This window comes from Giraffa tippelskirchi, chromosome 10, assembly GCF_054371585.1.
Source record: "Giraffa tippelskirchi isolate mGirTip1 chromosome 10, T2T-mGirTip1v1.2.pri, whole genome shotgun sequence".
Taxonomy (NCBI): Eukaryota; Metazoa; Chordata; class Mammalia; order Artiodactyla; family Giraffidae; genus Giraffa; species Giraffa tippelskirchi.
This window is the reverse complement of record NC_137284.1, coordinates 63,470,001-63,483,668: the sequence shown is the minus strand read 5'-3', so window position 1 is coordinate 63,483,668 and position 13,668 is coordinate 63,470,001. Positions and strand designations below refer to the sequence as shown.

The window sequence follows — 13,668 nt, the reverse complement described above, 5'->3', positions numbered from 1 at the left end:
AATGAACATTGCAATGCATGTATCTTTTCAAATTATGGTTTCTCTGGAAATATGCTCAGAAGTGGTATTAGTAGATCAAATGGTAGTTCTATTTTTAGTTTTTTAAGGACCCTCCATACTGTTCTCTATATGGTTGTACTCATTTACATTTCCACCAACAGTATAGGATGGTTCCTTTTCCTCCACATCCTTTCCAGCATTTACTATTTGTAGACTTTTTGATGATGCTTTTCTGATTGGTGTGATGTGATACCTTGTTGTAGTCTTGATTTGCATTTCTCTGATAATAAGAAAAGCTCTAGTCTTCAATAAAGCATACTCTCCCTAGACTTTACACCCGTTTGCCTCTTGCTTGCTCTTTCTGTTCTTTCCTAGTTATGCCTGTGAAAAGGAAATCCGTTCATAGTGTCCTCACTTCATCACTCACTCACTCCATAACCCACCATAGCCTTCTGTGAATATGGCCACCATTGATAATGGTCTAGGTCCTCTGGGTTTTCAAGAACCTGTGAAATGTTTGTGATCTACAGAAAAGCTGATTGGCTTAAATACAAAAAAAAAATTACCTAGTACTAACTTCAAAGGAAAAATTTTTATGAGATGAATTTAATGCGGAATTTGGCATGTGATGGTGGCTCAAATGGTAAAGAATCTGCCTGCAATGCGGGAGACCTGGCCTTGATCCTTGGGCCAGGAAGATTTCCTGGAGAAGGAAATGGCAACGCACTCCAGTATTCTTGCCTGGAGAATTCCTTGGACAGAGTTGTTCATGGGGTCGCAAAGAGTCAGACACAACTGAGTAACACACTTTCACTTTCACTCCAGAAATGAGTGTGTTTAGTATCTAGGAGAATTTTAAATGATGAGTCTGCTTTTTCTTTCATGTCCCTAGCTAAGTAAGGAGTACATATCCCTTCAACAGCTCAATCCAGAAATCTGGGAGATGTGTTATACCTTTTTTCCTTCACACCCTATATCCAGTCAGTCACCATTTCATTCAATTCCTTTACTTTCTTGAATATGTCCACTTCTCTACATCTTTTAAAAACAGAGTTCTGGTTTTGCTACCCTCCTTTTGGTGATTCCCATTAACTTGAGATGAAGCCCCAAATGCTACCATGACTCCTAAAATCCACCACGAGCTGGCCTCTGCCTGCTTCTCCAGCTCAGTTCCAGTCACGCCCCTCTTCCCTTCTCAGTGCATTAGCTGTAGCCAGAACGGTGTTCATCTTAAATCACTCTGGCAAGAATCTGTCCCCTTTCACAAGGTGTTTCTTAGAACAACTTTCTACCCACTCTTCCCCCAGACAGGCCTCCCTTGAACCTCCAGATTGTGTCAGCTGCTCCTGTGCCTGTCACCATCCACCACAATCACATTCTCATTGCAGTCTGGGCCTTACCTTCTGTAGCTCTCCAACACAGTTCATTTTTTAAAATTTTATTGGTGTATAGTTGATTTACAATAATGTGTTAGTTTCAGGTGTACAGGTTAGTAATTCAGTTATACATATATTCATTCTTTTTCAGGTTCTTTTCCCATATAGGCTACTACAGAATACTGTACAGTTCCCTGTGCCATACAGTAGGTCCTTGTTGGTTATCTATTTTATGTATATGGTGTGTGTGTGTGTATATTAATTCCAAGCTCTTAATTTATCCCCTGCCCATGTTTCCCCTTTTGTAACCATAAGTTTGTTTTTGAAATCTGTAAGTCTGTTTCAGGTTTCGTAAATAAGATCACTTATATCATTTTTTAAAAAGTAGTTTCCACATATGAGTGATATCATATGATATGTGTCTTTGTCTGACTTACTTCACTTAGTATGATAATCTCTAAGTTCATCCATGTTGCTGCAAATGACATTATTTTCTTCTTTTTTTATGGCTAATATTCCTTCATATATAGGTACTTCATCTTCTTTATCCATGGACATACTGATGGACATTTAGGTTGCTTTCATGTCCTAGCTATTGTAAATAGTGCTTCAGTGTACACTGGGGTGTGGGTGTGTGTTATCTTTTTGAATTATGGTTCCAATAGACTTTAAATTCTTTGTTCAATGTGTTCAATGTTTTTTATTTTCCCCAATACAAGTGCCTAATATTTATTAAGTACTTCCTATGTGTGAGGCATTTTTATATACACGATCTTATTTTAATCATTACAACAACTATGTGAAAGTGAAACTGTTAGTCACTCAGTTGTGTCTTGATTCTTTGCGACCCTGTGGTCTGTCCATGGAATTCTTCAGGCAAGAATACTAGAGTGGGTACCCATTCCCTTTTCCAGGGGATCTTCCCAACCCAGGGATCAAACCTGGGTCTCCTGCATTGCAGGCAATTTTTTACCATCAGAGCCTGTTCCCTTGTATATATGTACCACATCGTCTTTATCCATTCATCTGTTGATGGACATTTAGGTTGCTTCCCTGTCCTGGCTATTGTAAACAATGCTGAAATGAACATTGGGGTACATGTATCTATTTGAATTATGGTTTCAACACACTTTAAATTCTTTGTTCAGTGTCTGTTTTCCCAAGAAGAGTGCCTAATATTTATTAAGTACTTCCTATGTGTGAGGCATCTTTATATATACTATTTCATTTTAATTGTAACAACAACTATGAGGTAGGTTCTATTATTACTCTAGCTTTATAAGTAAAGAAACTGAAGTTCTAGGAAACTGAAGGCCACATAGCTAGTGAAGGATAAATTAAAACTGGAACCTAAACAGTCTGTATCCAGAGCCCATGTGTAACCATGATTAATATGCTTCAGTGAAGCAATAAACTCCATAAGGGCAGAGGCCAGATCCTACACCCTCAGAACCTAATACAGGATTGGCATATAGTAGGGGCTAACAAGGACTTGCTGATATACTTAATGCAGTGCCAGCTCCTAGAGTGGTCTATGGTCCACCACATTGTTCCCCTCATCTACCTCTCTAGACTTTTCTCCCAGTGGGCCTGTCCCCTTTTCCCCATGCCCTATCATCTAGCCATATAAGCAATTCCCTGTACAGGTCAGAGTTGTTTACACTTCTGCCTTTTGTCTGTTCATTATGTTATTTCCCTCATTTGCTCATCCATTCATTCACTCACTCACCATGCATCTATTTACTGAATACCTACTGAAGGCTCTGAGTGTGTGTGTGTGTATGTGTATATTCAGTCACTTCAGTCATGTCCTACTCTTTGCAACCCTATGGACTGTAGCCCACCAGGCTCCTTTCTCCATGGGGATTCTCCAGGCAAGAATACTGGAGTGGGTTGCCATGCCCTCCTCCAGGGGATCTTCTGACCCAGGGATCAAACTCAAGTTTCTTATGCCTCCTGCACTGGCAAGTGGGTTCTTTACCACTAGCACCACCTGGGAAGCCCTAGGCAGTGAGAAAAGTCCTGTGATAGGCTATGGAACACTAAAAAGGATGTCTAAATAAGACTGAGGAGTCAAGAAAGGCTGCCAAGAGAGGTAACACTGAAATTGTGTCAAAGGCTGCATGGCAGAGCTGCACGGCAAGCTCCTATTCACCTTTCAGGACTCTGTTCTATGTCTCTTCCATCGCTCTCTCCATGGCAGAGCATTCGGGGATATTGTACCATATGTCTTTAGAGGACTGCTTCTCCTATCAGTGAGGTCCTCTTACTCTCTTTGTGTGTCAGCTCAGCACATGAGTTCCTGACACAGAAGAGACACCCAATAAAGCCCTGATGAATGAACAAGTAACATTATGGTTCTTTTAGTGAAAACATTCCTCTTAAATTCATGTACAACTCTGTGCATTTACCTGAAACCATAGAATTTGGGTTCATTTACAGAATAGAAATAGTCAAAGCTATGATTTTTCCAGTAGTCATGTATGGATATGAGAGTTGGACCATAAAGAAGGCTGAGAGCCAAAGAACTGATGCTTTTGAACTGTAGTGTTGGAGAAGACTGTTGAGGGTCCCTTGGACAACAAGGAGATCAAACCAGTCCATCCTAAAGGAGATCAGTCCTGAATATTCACTGGAAGGATTGATGCTGAAACTGAAGCTCCAGTACTTTGGCCACCTGCTGTGAAGAGCCAATTCATTGGAAAAGACCTTGATGCTGGGAAAGATTGAGGACAAGAGAAGAAGGGGGCAACAGAGGATGAAATGGTTAGAAGGCACCGTCAACTCAATGGGCATGAGTTTGAGCAAGCTCTGGGAGATAGTGAAGAACAAGGAAGCCTGGCGTGTTGCAGTCCATGGGGTGGCAAAGGGTTGGACATGACTGAGCAACTGAACAACAGCAACAATAGAACATTTTCTCAACATACAAATAAAAGGGATCGGGGGACCATTGACACCTAGCAACATGGTATCATTTTAGACACAGATACATGAACGCCATAAAAACACTTCTGTAAATTCACACATACACAGAGCCATATGGTTTTGTCAAATTTGTGAGTCTAATACCTTGAGGAGAGAATTCACACTGTCAGGCACATTCTCCTGAAAGCTCTGGATACTCGAGACTATTACATGACAGAATGTTAGTACATTTTATGGAAGGCAAGATGATCCTCACGATTCTCCCATCAATGAGAAGAACTTTCTCATTATTGAAATGGGCCCTAAATGTTAGGCAGTTAATGTGTTTTGTGCACGTGTGAAAAAAAAAAATGAAGCCATTATACATTCTGGACTAACATCAAAGCACACATCTGTCACACTGTTCTTTTTGGGTTTGTCATATACAGGACTCTTTAAAAATTGTAATGGGATGCAAACTTACCCCAATGTCCCCTTCTCTACTTAATGAAGGAAGGACTGCTATGACTCTCTGGGGACAAAGCTCTTATAAGAACTGTTGAGGGTGATGCCTGGCACTCTGCAGTCCTGTGTCTCTTTGAATGTATTACATTGAGCTACCACTTTCTCTCTCAGGATGAGTTATCTCACCTGCCAAATCAGTAGGGTGGACTAGAGCAGGGGTCAGCAAATCTTTTTGGTAAAGGGTCAAGTAGTAAATATTTTTGCCCTTGAATCACATGATCTGTGTTGCAACCACTTAACTCCATCACTGTAGAGTGGAAGCAGTCATCCAAATATGTAAACAAACAGGCATGCCTACTCTCCAATAAAATGTTATTTATAAAAATGGTGGGCCAGATTTGGCCAGCGGGTCAGAGACACAGATGCCTGGACTAGTTGAATTCTAGCATCCCTTTTAAGCTTTTTTTCTGCCATGGTGTTTAGTTTCAGTCATCCCAGGAGAGATCAGAATTCAGGGACAGCTGGGAAAAAAAGAGAAGCACACTTTAAGAAATCATTGGCTGGATGAGATGACTATATTTGACTTATCTTTTCACTTGAAATCTTTTAACTTTGTAGCATAATGCCCCTATTATATTTAGCAATTAGAGTGCCATCACAAAGTAAAATGTAAAACCATTATTCCTTGAAAAGAGAAAAGGCTTGTGGTATGAAATGATGCACGCAAGGAGTGTGGGTGATAATTTACTCATATAATCATTTCTATTTCAGTTCTATGGCAAGTATTTCTGGAGATGGCTCACACAGCAAGGAGATCTTTAAAGATGTGCACACCATAATTAACCTTTTTATATACTCTGATAGAAATATCAATAGTCTTTTCTTTGGTAGCAGTTTTAACTTTACTTATGGTCTATGGAATGGTTTGAATTAAGGAATGATGATTATAAGGAAAAAAAAAACCTTTCTATACTTTGAGCTTAAAACAAAACATGCATATTCTTCCCATTACTTTTATTTCATAGTTAAGTTCTAGACAATGAAAACTCTGTTTCTTTTTTCTCCCTGGCAGAGGAGATTAGACAACTAACTGGCTAGTACTTCTGTAGCACATAGATCAGTGATTCTCTAAGTGTGGTCTCTGGACCAGCAGCAGCATCACTAGGGACTTAGGAATGCAAAGCATCCAGCCCTACCCCAGACCTACTGAGTGAGAAACTCTGAGGTTGGGGCCCAGGAGTCTGTATTTTAACAGACCCTCTAAGTGATTCTGATGCCCAATCAAGTTTAAGAACCACTGGCATAGATGATCACTTTCTAGAAACAAAAGTTAAAGGGAAGACTTGACCTCATGCAAACAGCAGAATGACCCTAGAGTAGGCACACTCAGAAAGTGCAGAATAAGGATAATAAGGCTAGTATATATTACAGGCTTCCCCCATGGCTCAGTGGGTAAAGAATTTGCCTGTAATGCAGGAGACACAAGAGATGCAGGTTTTATCCCAGGTCAGGAAGATCCCCTGGAGAAGGAAATAGCAACCCACTCCAGTATTCTTGCCTCGGAGAATCCCATGGACAGAGGAGCCTGGCAGGCTACAGTCCATGGGGTCACAAAGAGTTGGATATGACTGAGTGAATAAGCACACATACAAATAGATTACATGAAGAAAGAGGCTGGGAAAGAAAAACAATAGGTAAGAAGAGAGAGAGAACTTGGATGAGTAAGAACTAGAAAATCCCAGAGGTTCCATTTGCAGCTGAGGCTAAGCTCATAGACATCACCATCCTTTCCAGTCTCAAAATCACCCATTCAACAACCCAGCCCATGACTGATGGGTGAGGACTATGCTAGGTGATGGGGACATGGGAATGAAGAAGATAACTATTCCTGTCTGTGAAGAGGTCATGGTCTTAGAGTGAAAATGAAAAGAAACAGCTCCCCCGAGAATTTACAAGTACCTAATAGTCAAAGTCAAAGGAGAAGCTGGATAGCAGGAGAGTAGTACAAGGTGAAGAGAACAAAGATGAAAGAGGATAAATAAGAGGATGAAAAGAATGAGCATCAAACAGTTTTCTTTGTGTTAGGGCATTGAGAAATCTGTCCTTCTAATCCCTCCCATGACTCAATGACAAGTTCTGCTGTGACTTGAAGACACGAATCTCTAACAATTCTTGATGCCTCACTGGTCCACTGATCAGAACTGCAAAACTGCAACCAAGAGCCTTCCCTTCTTTTCCTTTATGATGTTTACAGTTGGCAAAAAGCAAAAGTAACACAGACACATAGACCATTAAGTTATGTGTGTCAAAAATAATATGATCTTATTCCAACATTACCTGGTCATTCTTCTAGTTCTATGGCATAGTGTTAATAAACTTAGAGCCTCATCTTAAAGTCACCTTTAGGTTCACAAGGAGAGTGTTACAGATGAAAGCATGTTACTAGAAACTAACACCAAATCAAACATCATAGTGCTTTTAGATTTGGATAATTTCTAAACATCCCCTTGTCAAACAGACTCAGATGTTCTAAAGAATGACTTTATTGTTTTATAGAATAATGTCTATTATTGTTTTAAAAAATTCAAGAAATACAGAAAGGTACAAAGGAAGAGGCAAATAATTTTCCAAAGTAAAGATTACTAAATTTGGTGAACAAATATAAATACAAATAGAATGACAGGTAATTAGATATGGTTTGAGAAAGAGGGATCACACGATATCTGCTATCATTTGAAACCAAGTTTTTATTTTGATATAATTTTAGATTTACAGAAACATTACAAGAATTCTACAGAGTATTACCAGCTTCCTCTCCTTTTAACATATTACATTACCATGGTACATTTAACACATTTAAAAATCAACATTGAAACATTATGATTACCTAAATTCAAGACTTTGTTTGAATTTTGCCAGTTTTTCCACTAATGTCTTCTTTCTGTTCCAAGCTTCACATTGCATTTACTTGTCAGGTAGTCTATTAGTCAGGATTCTCCAGAGAAGCAGAACCAATAAGATGTGTGTATATATTGTATAATAAATAAATAATAATTTAATTAATTATTTAAGGAATTGGCTTGCTTGTTTATTATTTTTTATTGAAGTATAGCTGCTTTACAATGTTGTGTTAGTTTTTGATATACAACAAGGTGAATCAGCTATATGTTTACATGTATCCCCCCCTTTTGTGGATTTCCTTCCCATTTAGGTCACCACTGAGCATTGAGTAGCGTTCCCTATGCTATACAGCAGGTTCTCGTTAGTTATCTATTTTATACATATTAACAATATCAGTAGGGCATATACATCAATCGCAGTCTCCCAATTCATCCCATAGCCCCCTTCCTCCTTTGTTCTCTACATCTGTGTCTCCATTTCTGTTTTATAAATAAGATCATCTATGCCGTTTTTCTAGATTCCACAAATATGCATTAATATACAATATTTGTGTTTCTCTTTGACTTACTTCACTCTGTATGACAGTCTCAAGGTCCATCCACATCTCTGCAGATGGCACAGTTTCATTCCTTTTTATGGCTGAGTAATATTCCATTCCAGTGTATAAGCACCACATCTTCTCTGTCCATTCATCTATTGATGGACACTTAGATTGTTTCCATATCATGGTTATTGTAAATAATGCTACAGTGAACACTGGGGTGCATGTATCTTTTTGAATTATGGTTTTCTCTGGATATATGCCCAGGGATGGATTGTTAGGTCATATGGTAGTTCTATTTTTAGTTTTTTAAGGAACTTCCTTACTATTCTCCATAGAGACTTTATCAACATGCATTCCCACCAACAGTGTCAGAGAGTTCTTTTTTTCTCCACATTGTCTCCAGCATTTATTGTTTGCTTATTTTTTGATGATGGTCATTCTGACTGGTGTGATGTAATACCTCATGTAGTTATGGTTGCCATTTCCCTAACAGTTAGTGATATCGAGCATCTTTTCATGTGTTTGTTGGCCATCTGTATGTCTTCTTTGAAAAAATGTCTATTTAGGTCTGCCCATTTTTTGATTGGATTGTTTGTTTTCTTGATATTGAGCTCCATGAGCTATTTATATATTTTGGAGATTAATCCCCTGTCAATTGCTTTTCTTTGCAAATATCATCTCCCATTCTGAGGGCTGTCCTTTCATCTTGTTTATGGTTTCCTTTGTTGTGAAAAAGCTTTTAAATTTACTTATGTTCAATTTGTTTATTTTTGTTTTATTTTCATTTCTCCAGGAACTGAGTTAAAAAATATCTTGCCATTATTTATATCAAAGAGTTTTCTGCCTGTGAATTTTCCTCTATGAATTTTATAATGTCTGGGCTTACAGTTAGGTTTTTAATCCATATTGAGTTTATTTTTCTGTATAATGTTAGGCAGTGTTCTAATTTCATTCTTTCACATGTTCAGTTTTCCCAGTACCACTTATTGAATCTCTTGAATTTTTTATTTTAATTCTGTGAAAAATGCCATAGGTAATTTGATAGGGATTGCATTGAATCTGTAGATTGCTTTGGGTAGTAAAGTCATTTTTACAACATTGATTCTTCCAATCCAAGAACATGGTACTGATATGAACATGGTACTGATATATCTCTTTATCTATTTGTGTCATCCTTGATTTCTTTTATCAGTATCTTTTAGTTTTCTGAATACATATTTTTTTGCTCCCTCAGTTCAGTTCAGTGCAGTTCAGTCACTCAGTCGTGTCCGACTCTTTGCGACCCCATGGACTGCAGCACGCCAGGCTTCCCTGTCCATCACCAACACTCGGAGCTTGCTCAAACTCATGTCCATTGAGTCAGTGATGCTATCCAAACATCTTACCCTCTGTCGTCCCGTTCTCCTCCTCCCTTCAATCTTTCCCAGCATCAGGATCTTTTCCAATGAGTCAGTTCTTCACATCAGGTGGCCAAAGTATTGGAGTTTCAGTGTCAGCATCAGTCCTTCCAATGAATATTCAGGACTAATCTCCTTTAGGATGGACTGGTTGGATCTCCTTGCAGTCCAAGGGACTCTCAAGAGTCTTCTCCAACACCACAGTTCAAAAGCACCAATTCTTCGGCGCTCAGCCTTCTTTATGATCCAACTCTCACAACCATACATAATGACTGGATACGCCATAGCTTTGACTAGACGGACTTTGGTGGCAAAGTAATGTCTCTGCTTTTTAATATGCTGTCTAGGTTGGTTGTTGCTTTTCTTCCAAGGAGCAAGTGTCTTTTAATTTCATGGCTGCAGTCACCATCTGCAGTGATTTTGGAGCCTGAAAAAATAAAGTTTCTCACTGTTCCATTGTTTCCCCACCTATTTGCCATGAAGTGATGGGACTGGATGCCATGATCTTAGTTTTTGAATGTTGAGCTTTAAGCCAACTTTTTCACCCTCCTCTTTCACTTTCATCAAGAGGCTCTTTAGCTCTTCTTCATTTTCTGCCATAAGGGTAGTGTCATCTGTGTATCCAAGGTTATTGATCTTTCTCCTGGCAATCTTGATTCCAGCTTGTGCTTCATCCAGCCCAGCATTTCACATGATGTACTCTGCATATAAGTTAAATAAGAGGGTGACAATTTACAGTCTTGACGTACTCCTTTCCCAATTTGGAACCAGTCTGTTGTTCCATGTCCATTTCTAACTGTTGCTTCTTGATCTGCATATCAGGAGGCAGGTAAGGTGGTCTGGTATTCCCATCTCTTGAATTTTCCACAGTTTGTTGTGATCCACACAGTCAAAGGCTTTGGCATAGTCTTCCTCAGGTAGGTTTATTCCTAGGTATTTTATTATTTTTGTTATAAACAATCCCAATGGTAAATGGGATTGTTTCCTTAATATCGCTTTCTGATCTTCTGTTGTTAGTGTATAGGAATGCAAGAGATTTCAGAGTAGTAATTTTGTATCCTGCAACTTTACTAAATTCATTGATTAGCTCTAAGAATTTTTTGGTGGCCTCTTTAGGATTTTCTACATGCAATATCATGTCATCTGCAAACAGTGACAGTTTTACTTCTTTTCCAACTTGGATTCCTTTTATTTCTTTTTCTTCTTTGATTTCTATGGCCAGTACTTCCAAAACTATGTTGAAAATACAGGTGAAAGTAGATACACCCTTGTCTTGTTCCTGATCTTAGAGGAAATGCTTTCAGTTTTTCACCATTGAGAGTGATGTTTGCTATGGGCATGTCATGTATGGCCTTTATTATGTTGCAGTAGTTTCCCTCTATGCTCACTTTATGGAAAATTTTTATCATGAATGGTTGTTGAATTTTTCAAGAGCATTTTCTGCATCTACTGAGAAGGTTGTATGGGTTTTATTCTTCAATTTGTTAATATGGTGTATCACATTGATTTGCCTATATGAAGAATCCTTGCCTCACTGAGATAAATCCCACTTGATCATGGTGTATGTTCCATTTAATGTGTTGTTGGATTCAGTTGGATAGTATTTTGTTTGTTCATCAGTGATATTGGTCAATAATTTTCTTTTTTTGTGATATCTTTGTCTAATTTTGGTATCAGGGTGATGGTGGCCTTGTAGAATGAGTATGAGACTGTTACTCCCTTTGTAATTTCTTGAAAGAATTTGAGAAGGATAGGTGTTATATCTTCTCTAAAGGTTTGATAGAATTTGCCTGGTCATTTGTAGAATGGCCAGAAGTCATCTGGTTCTGGATTTTTGTTTGTTGGAAGATTTTTAATCACAGTTTCAATTTTATTGCTTGTGATTTGTCTGTTCAGATTTTCTATTTCTTCCTGGTTCAGTATTGGAAAGTTTTTTTTTCTAAGAGTTTATCCATTTCTTACAATTTGTCCATGTTATTGGCATACAGTGGCTTGTAGTAATATCTTAGGATGTTTTGTATTAATATGGTGTCAGTTGTAACTTCTTTTTCATTTCTAATTTAATTGATCTGAGTTCTCTCCTTTTTTCTTGATGGGTCTAGCTAAATGTTTAATCACTTTGTTTATCTTCTCAAAGAACCAGCTTTTAGTTTCATTGATCTTTGGTATTTTTCTCTTGTTTCTATTTCATTTATTTCTGCCCTGATCTTTATTTCTTTCCTTCTAGTAACTTTGGGTTTTGTTTACTCTTCTTTGTTGAGTTACTTTCTATGTAAGGTTAGGTTTTTCATTTGAGAATTTTCTTGTTTCTTGAAGTAGGATTTTATTGCTCTAAACTTACCTCTCAGAACTGCTTTTGCTGCATCCCATAGGTTTTGTTTTCATTATCATTAGTTTCTAAGTATTTTTTTAATTTCCTTTTTGATTTCTTTAATGACTCTGTTATTTAGTAGCATATTGTTTAGCCTCCATGTGTTTGCTGTTTTTTTTACAGTTTCTCCTGTAATTGATTTCTAATCTCATAGCATTTTGGTCAGAAAAGATGCTTGATATGATTTCAATTTTCTTAAATTTAGATGTTATCTATCCTAGAGAATGCTCTGTGCACGCTTGAAGAAAGTGCATTCTGTTTTTTGCTTTTTTTTTTTTTTGATGGAATGTCCTCAGTTCAGTTCAGTCACTCAGTTGTGTCCGACTCTTTGCGACCCCATGAATTGCAGCATGCCAGGCTTCCCTGTCCATCACCAACTCCCAGAGTTTACCCAAACTCATGTCCATCGAGTCAGTGATGCCATCCAGCCATCTCATCCTCTGTTGTCCCCTTCTCTCCTGCCCTCAATCTTTCCCAGATTAGGGTCTTTTCCAATGAGTCAACTCTTCACATGAGGTGGCCAAAGTATTGGAGTTTCAGCTTCAACATCAGTCCTTCCAATGAACACCCAGGACTGATCTCCTTTAGGATGGACTGGTTGGATCTTCTTGCATTCCAAGGGACTCTCAAGAGTCTTCTCCAACACCACAGTTCAAAAGCATCAATTCTTCGGCGCTCAGCTTTCTTCACAGTCCAACTCTCACATCCATACATGCCCACTGGAAAAACCATAGCCTGGACGAGATAGACCTTTGTTGGCAAAGTAATGTCTCTGCTTTTTAATATGCTGTCTAGGTTGGTCATGACTTTCCTTCCAAGGAGTAAGTGTCTTTTAATTTCATGGCTGCAGTCACCATCTGCAGTGATTTTGGAGCCCCAAAAAATAAAGTCTGCCACTGTTTCCACTGTTTCCCCATCCATTTCTCATGAAGTGATGGGACCAGATGCCATGATCTTAGTTTTCTGAATGTTGAGCTTTAAACAGGATTGGCTAGTTTTCTGTGATTATGGTTTCAGTGTGTCTGCACTCTGATGCCCTCTCACAACACCTACCATCTTACTTGGGTTTCTCTTACCTTGGAATGGAATGTCCTATAAATACCAATTAAGTCTATCCTGGTATAATGTATAATTTAAGGCTTGTGTTTCCTTATTAATTTTCTGTCTGGATGCATTGGATCCATCCTGTCTATGCACTGGATCATCCATAAGTGTGTAAGTAGTGTTCAAGTACCTCACTATTATTGTGTTACTGTCAATTTCCCCTTTTATGGCTATTAGCATTTGCGTTATATATTGAGGTGCTCTTATGTTGGGTGCATAAATATTTACAATTTTTATATCTTCTTGGATTGAATCCTTGATCATTATGTAGTGTCCTTCTCTGTCTCTTGTAATAGTCTTTACTTTAAAGTTTAGTTTGTCTATGGCTCACTTGATTTTGGAGGCTAAGAAGTCCTAAGATTTGCATTCAGCCAGCTAGAGACTTAGAGTAACCAATGTGCAGTCTCACTCTGAAAGCAATAAGCTGAAGCCCCAGGACAACCTGATGTTTCAGTTCAAGTCCAAAGACTGGGGAAAACAAAAACAATGTTCCAGAGCTCAAATCAGTGAGGCAAAAGGAGTTCCTCCTTATTCAACCTTTTTGTGCTGTTTATGTTTTCAATTTATTTTATGAGGCCCACCCACATTAGGAAGAGCAAGCTGCTT

General features: G+C 38.4%; 1 protein-coding gene and 1 long non-coding RNA gene across 6 annotated transcripts in view; one reads left to right on the top strand and one right to left on the bottom strand.

Moving 5' to 3' along the window:
• UMAD1 (UBAP1-MVB12-associated (UMA) domain containing 1) overlaps nt 1-13,668 on the bottom strand; it is a 345,403-nt gene that overhangs the window by 54,968 nt on the left and 276,767 nt on the right. Inside the window, exon 5 of one of the 5 annotated variants that reach the window (XM_081531709.1) lies at nt 5,101-5,266. The exons of 2 other annotated variants lie outside the window; for them this stretch is intronic. In XM_081531709.1, coding sequence (XP_081387835.1) covers nt 5,257-5,266 — 10 coding nt within the window. In that variant the 3' untranslated portion in view covers nt 5,101-5,256. Of the gene's footprint in view, nt 1-5,100; nt 5,267-13,668 lie in introns of those variants that run through there. 2 more of the 5 variants (XM_081531707.1, XM_081531708.1) reach the window with 2 other exon arrangements.
• Nucleotides 1-13,668, top strand: part of LOC145522723 (uncharacterized) — a 174,070-nt gene that overhangs the window by 59,414 nt on the left and 100,988 nt on the right. The gene's annotated exons all lie outside the window — the stretch shown is intronic.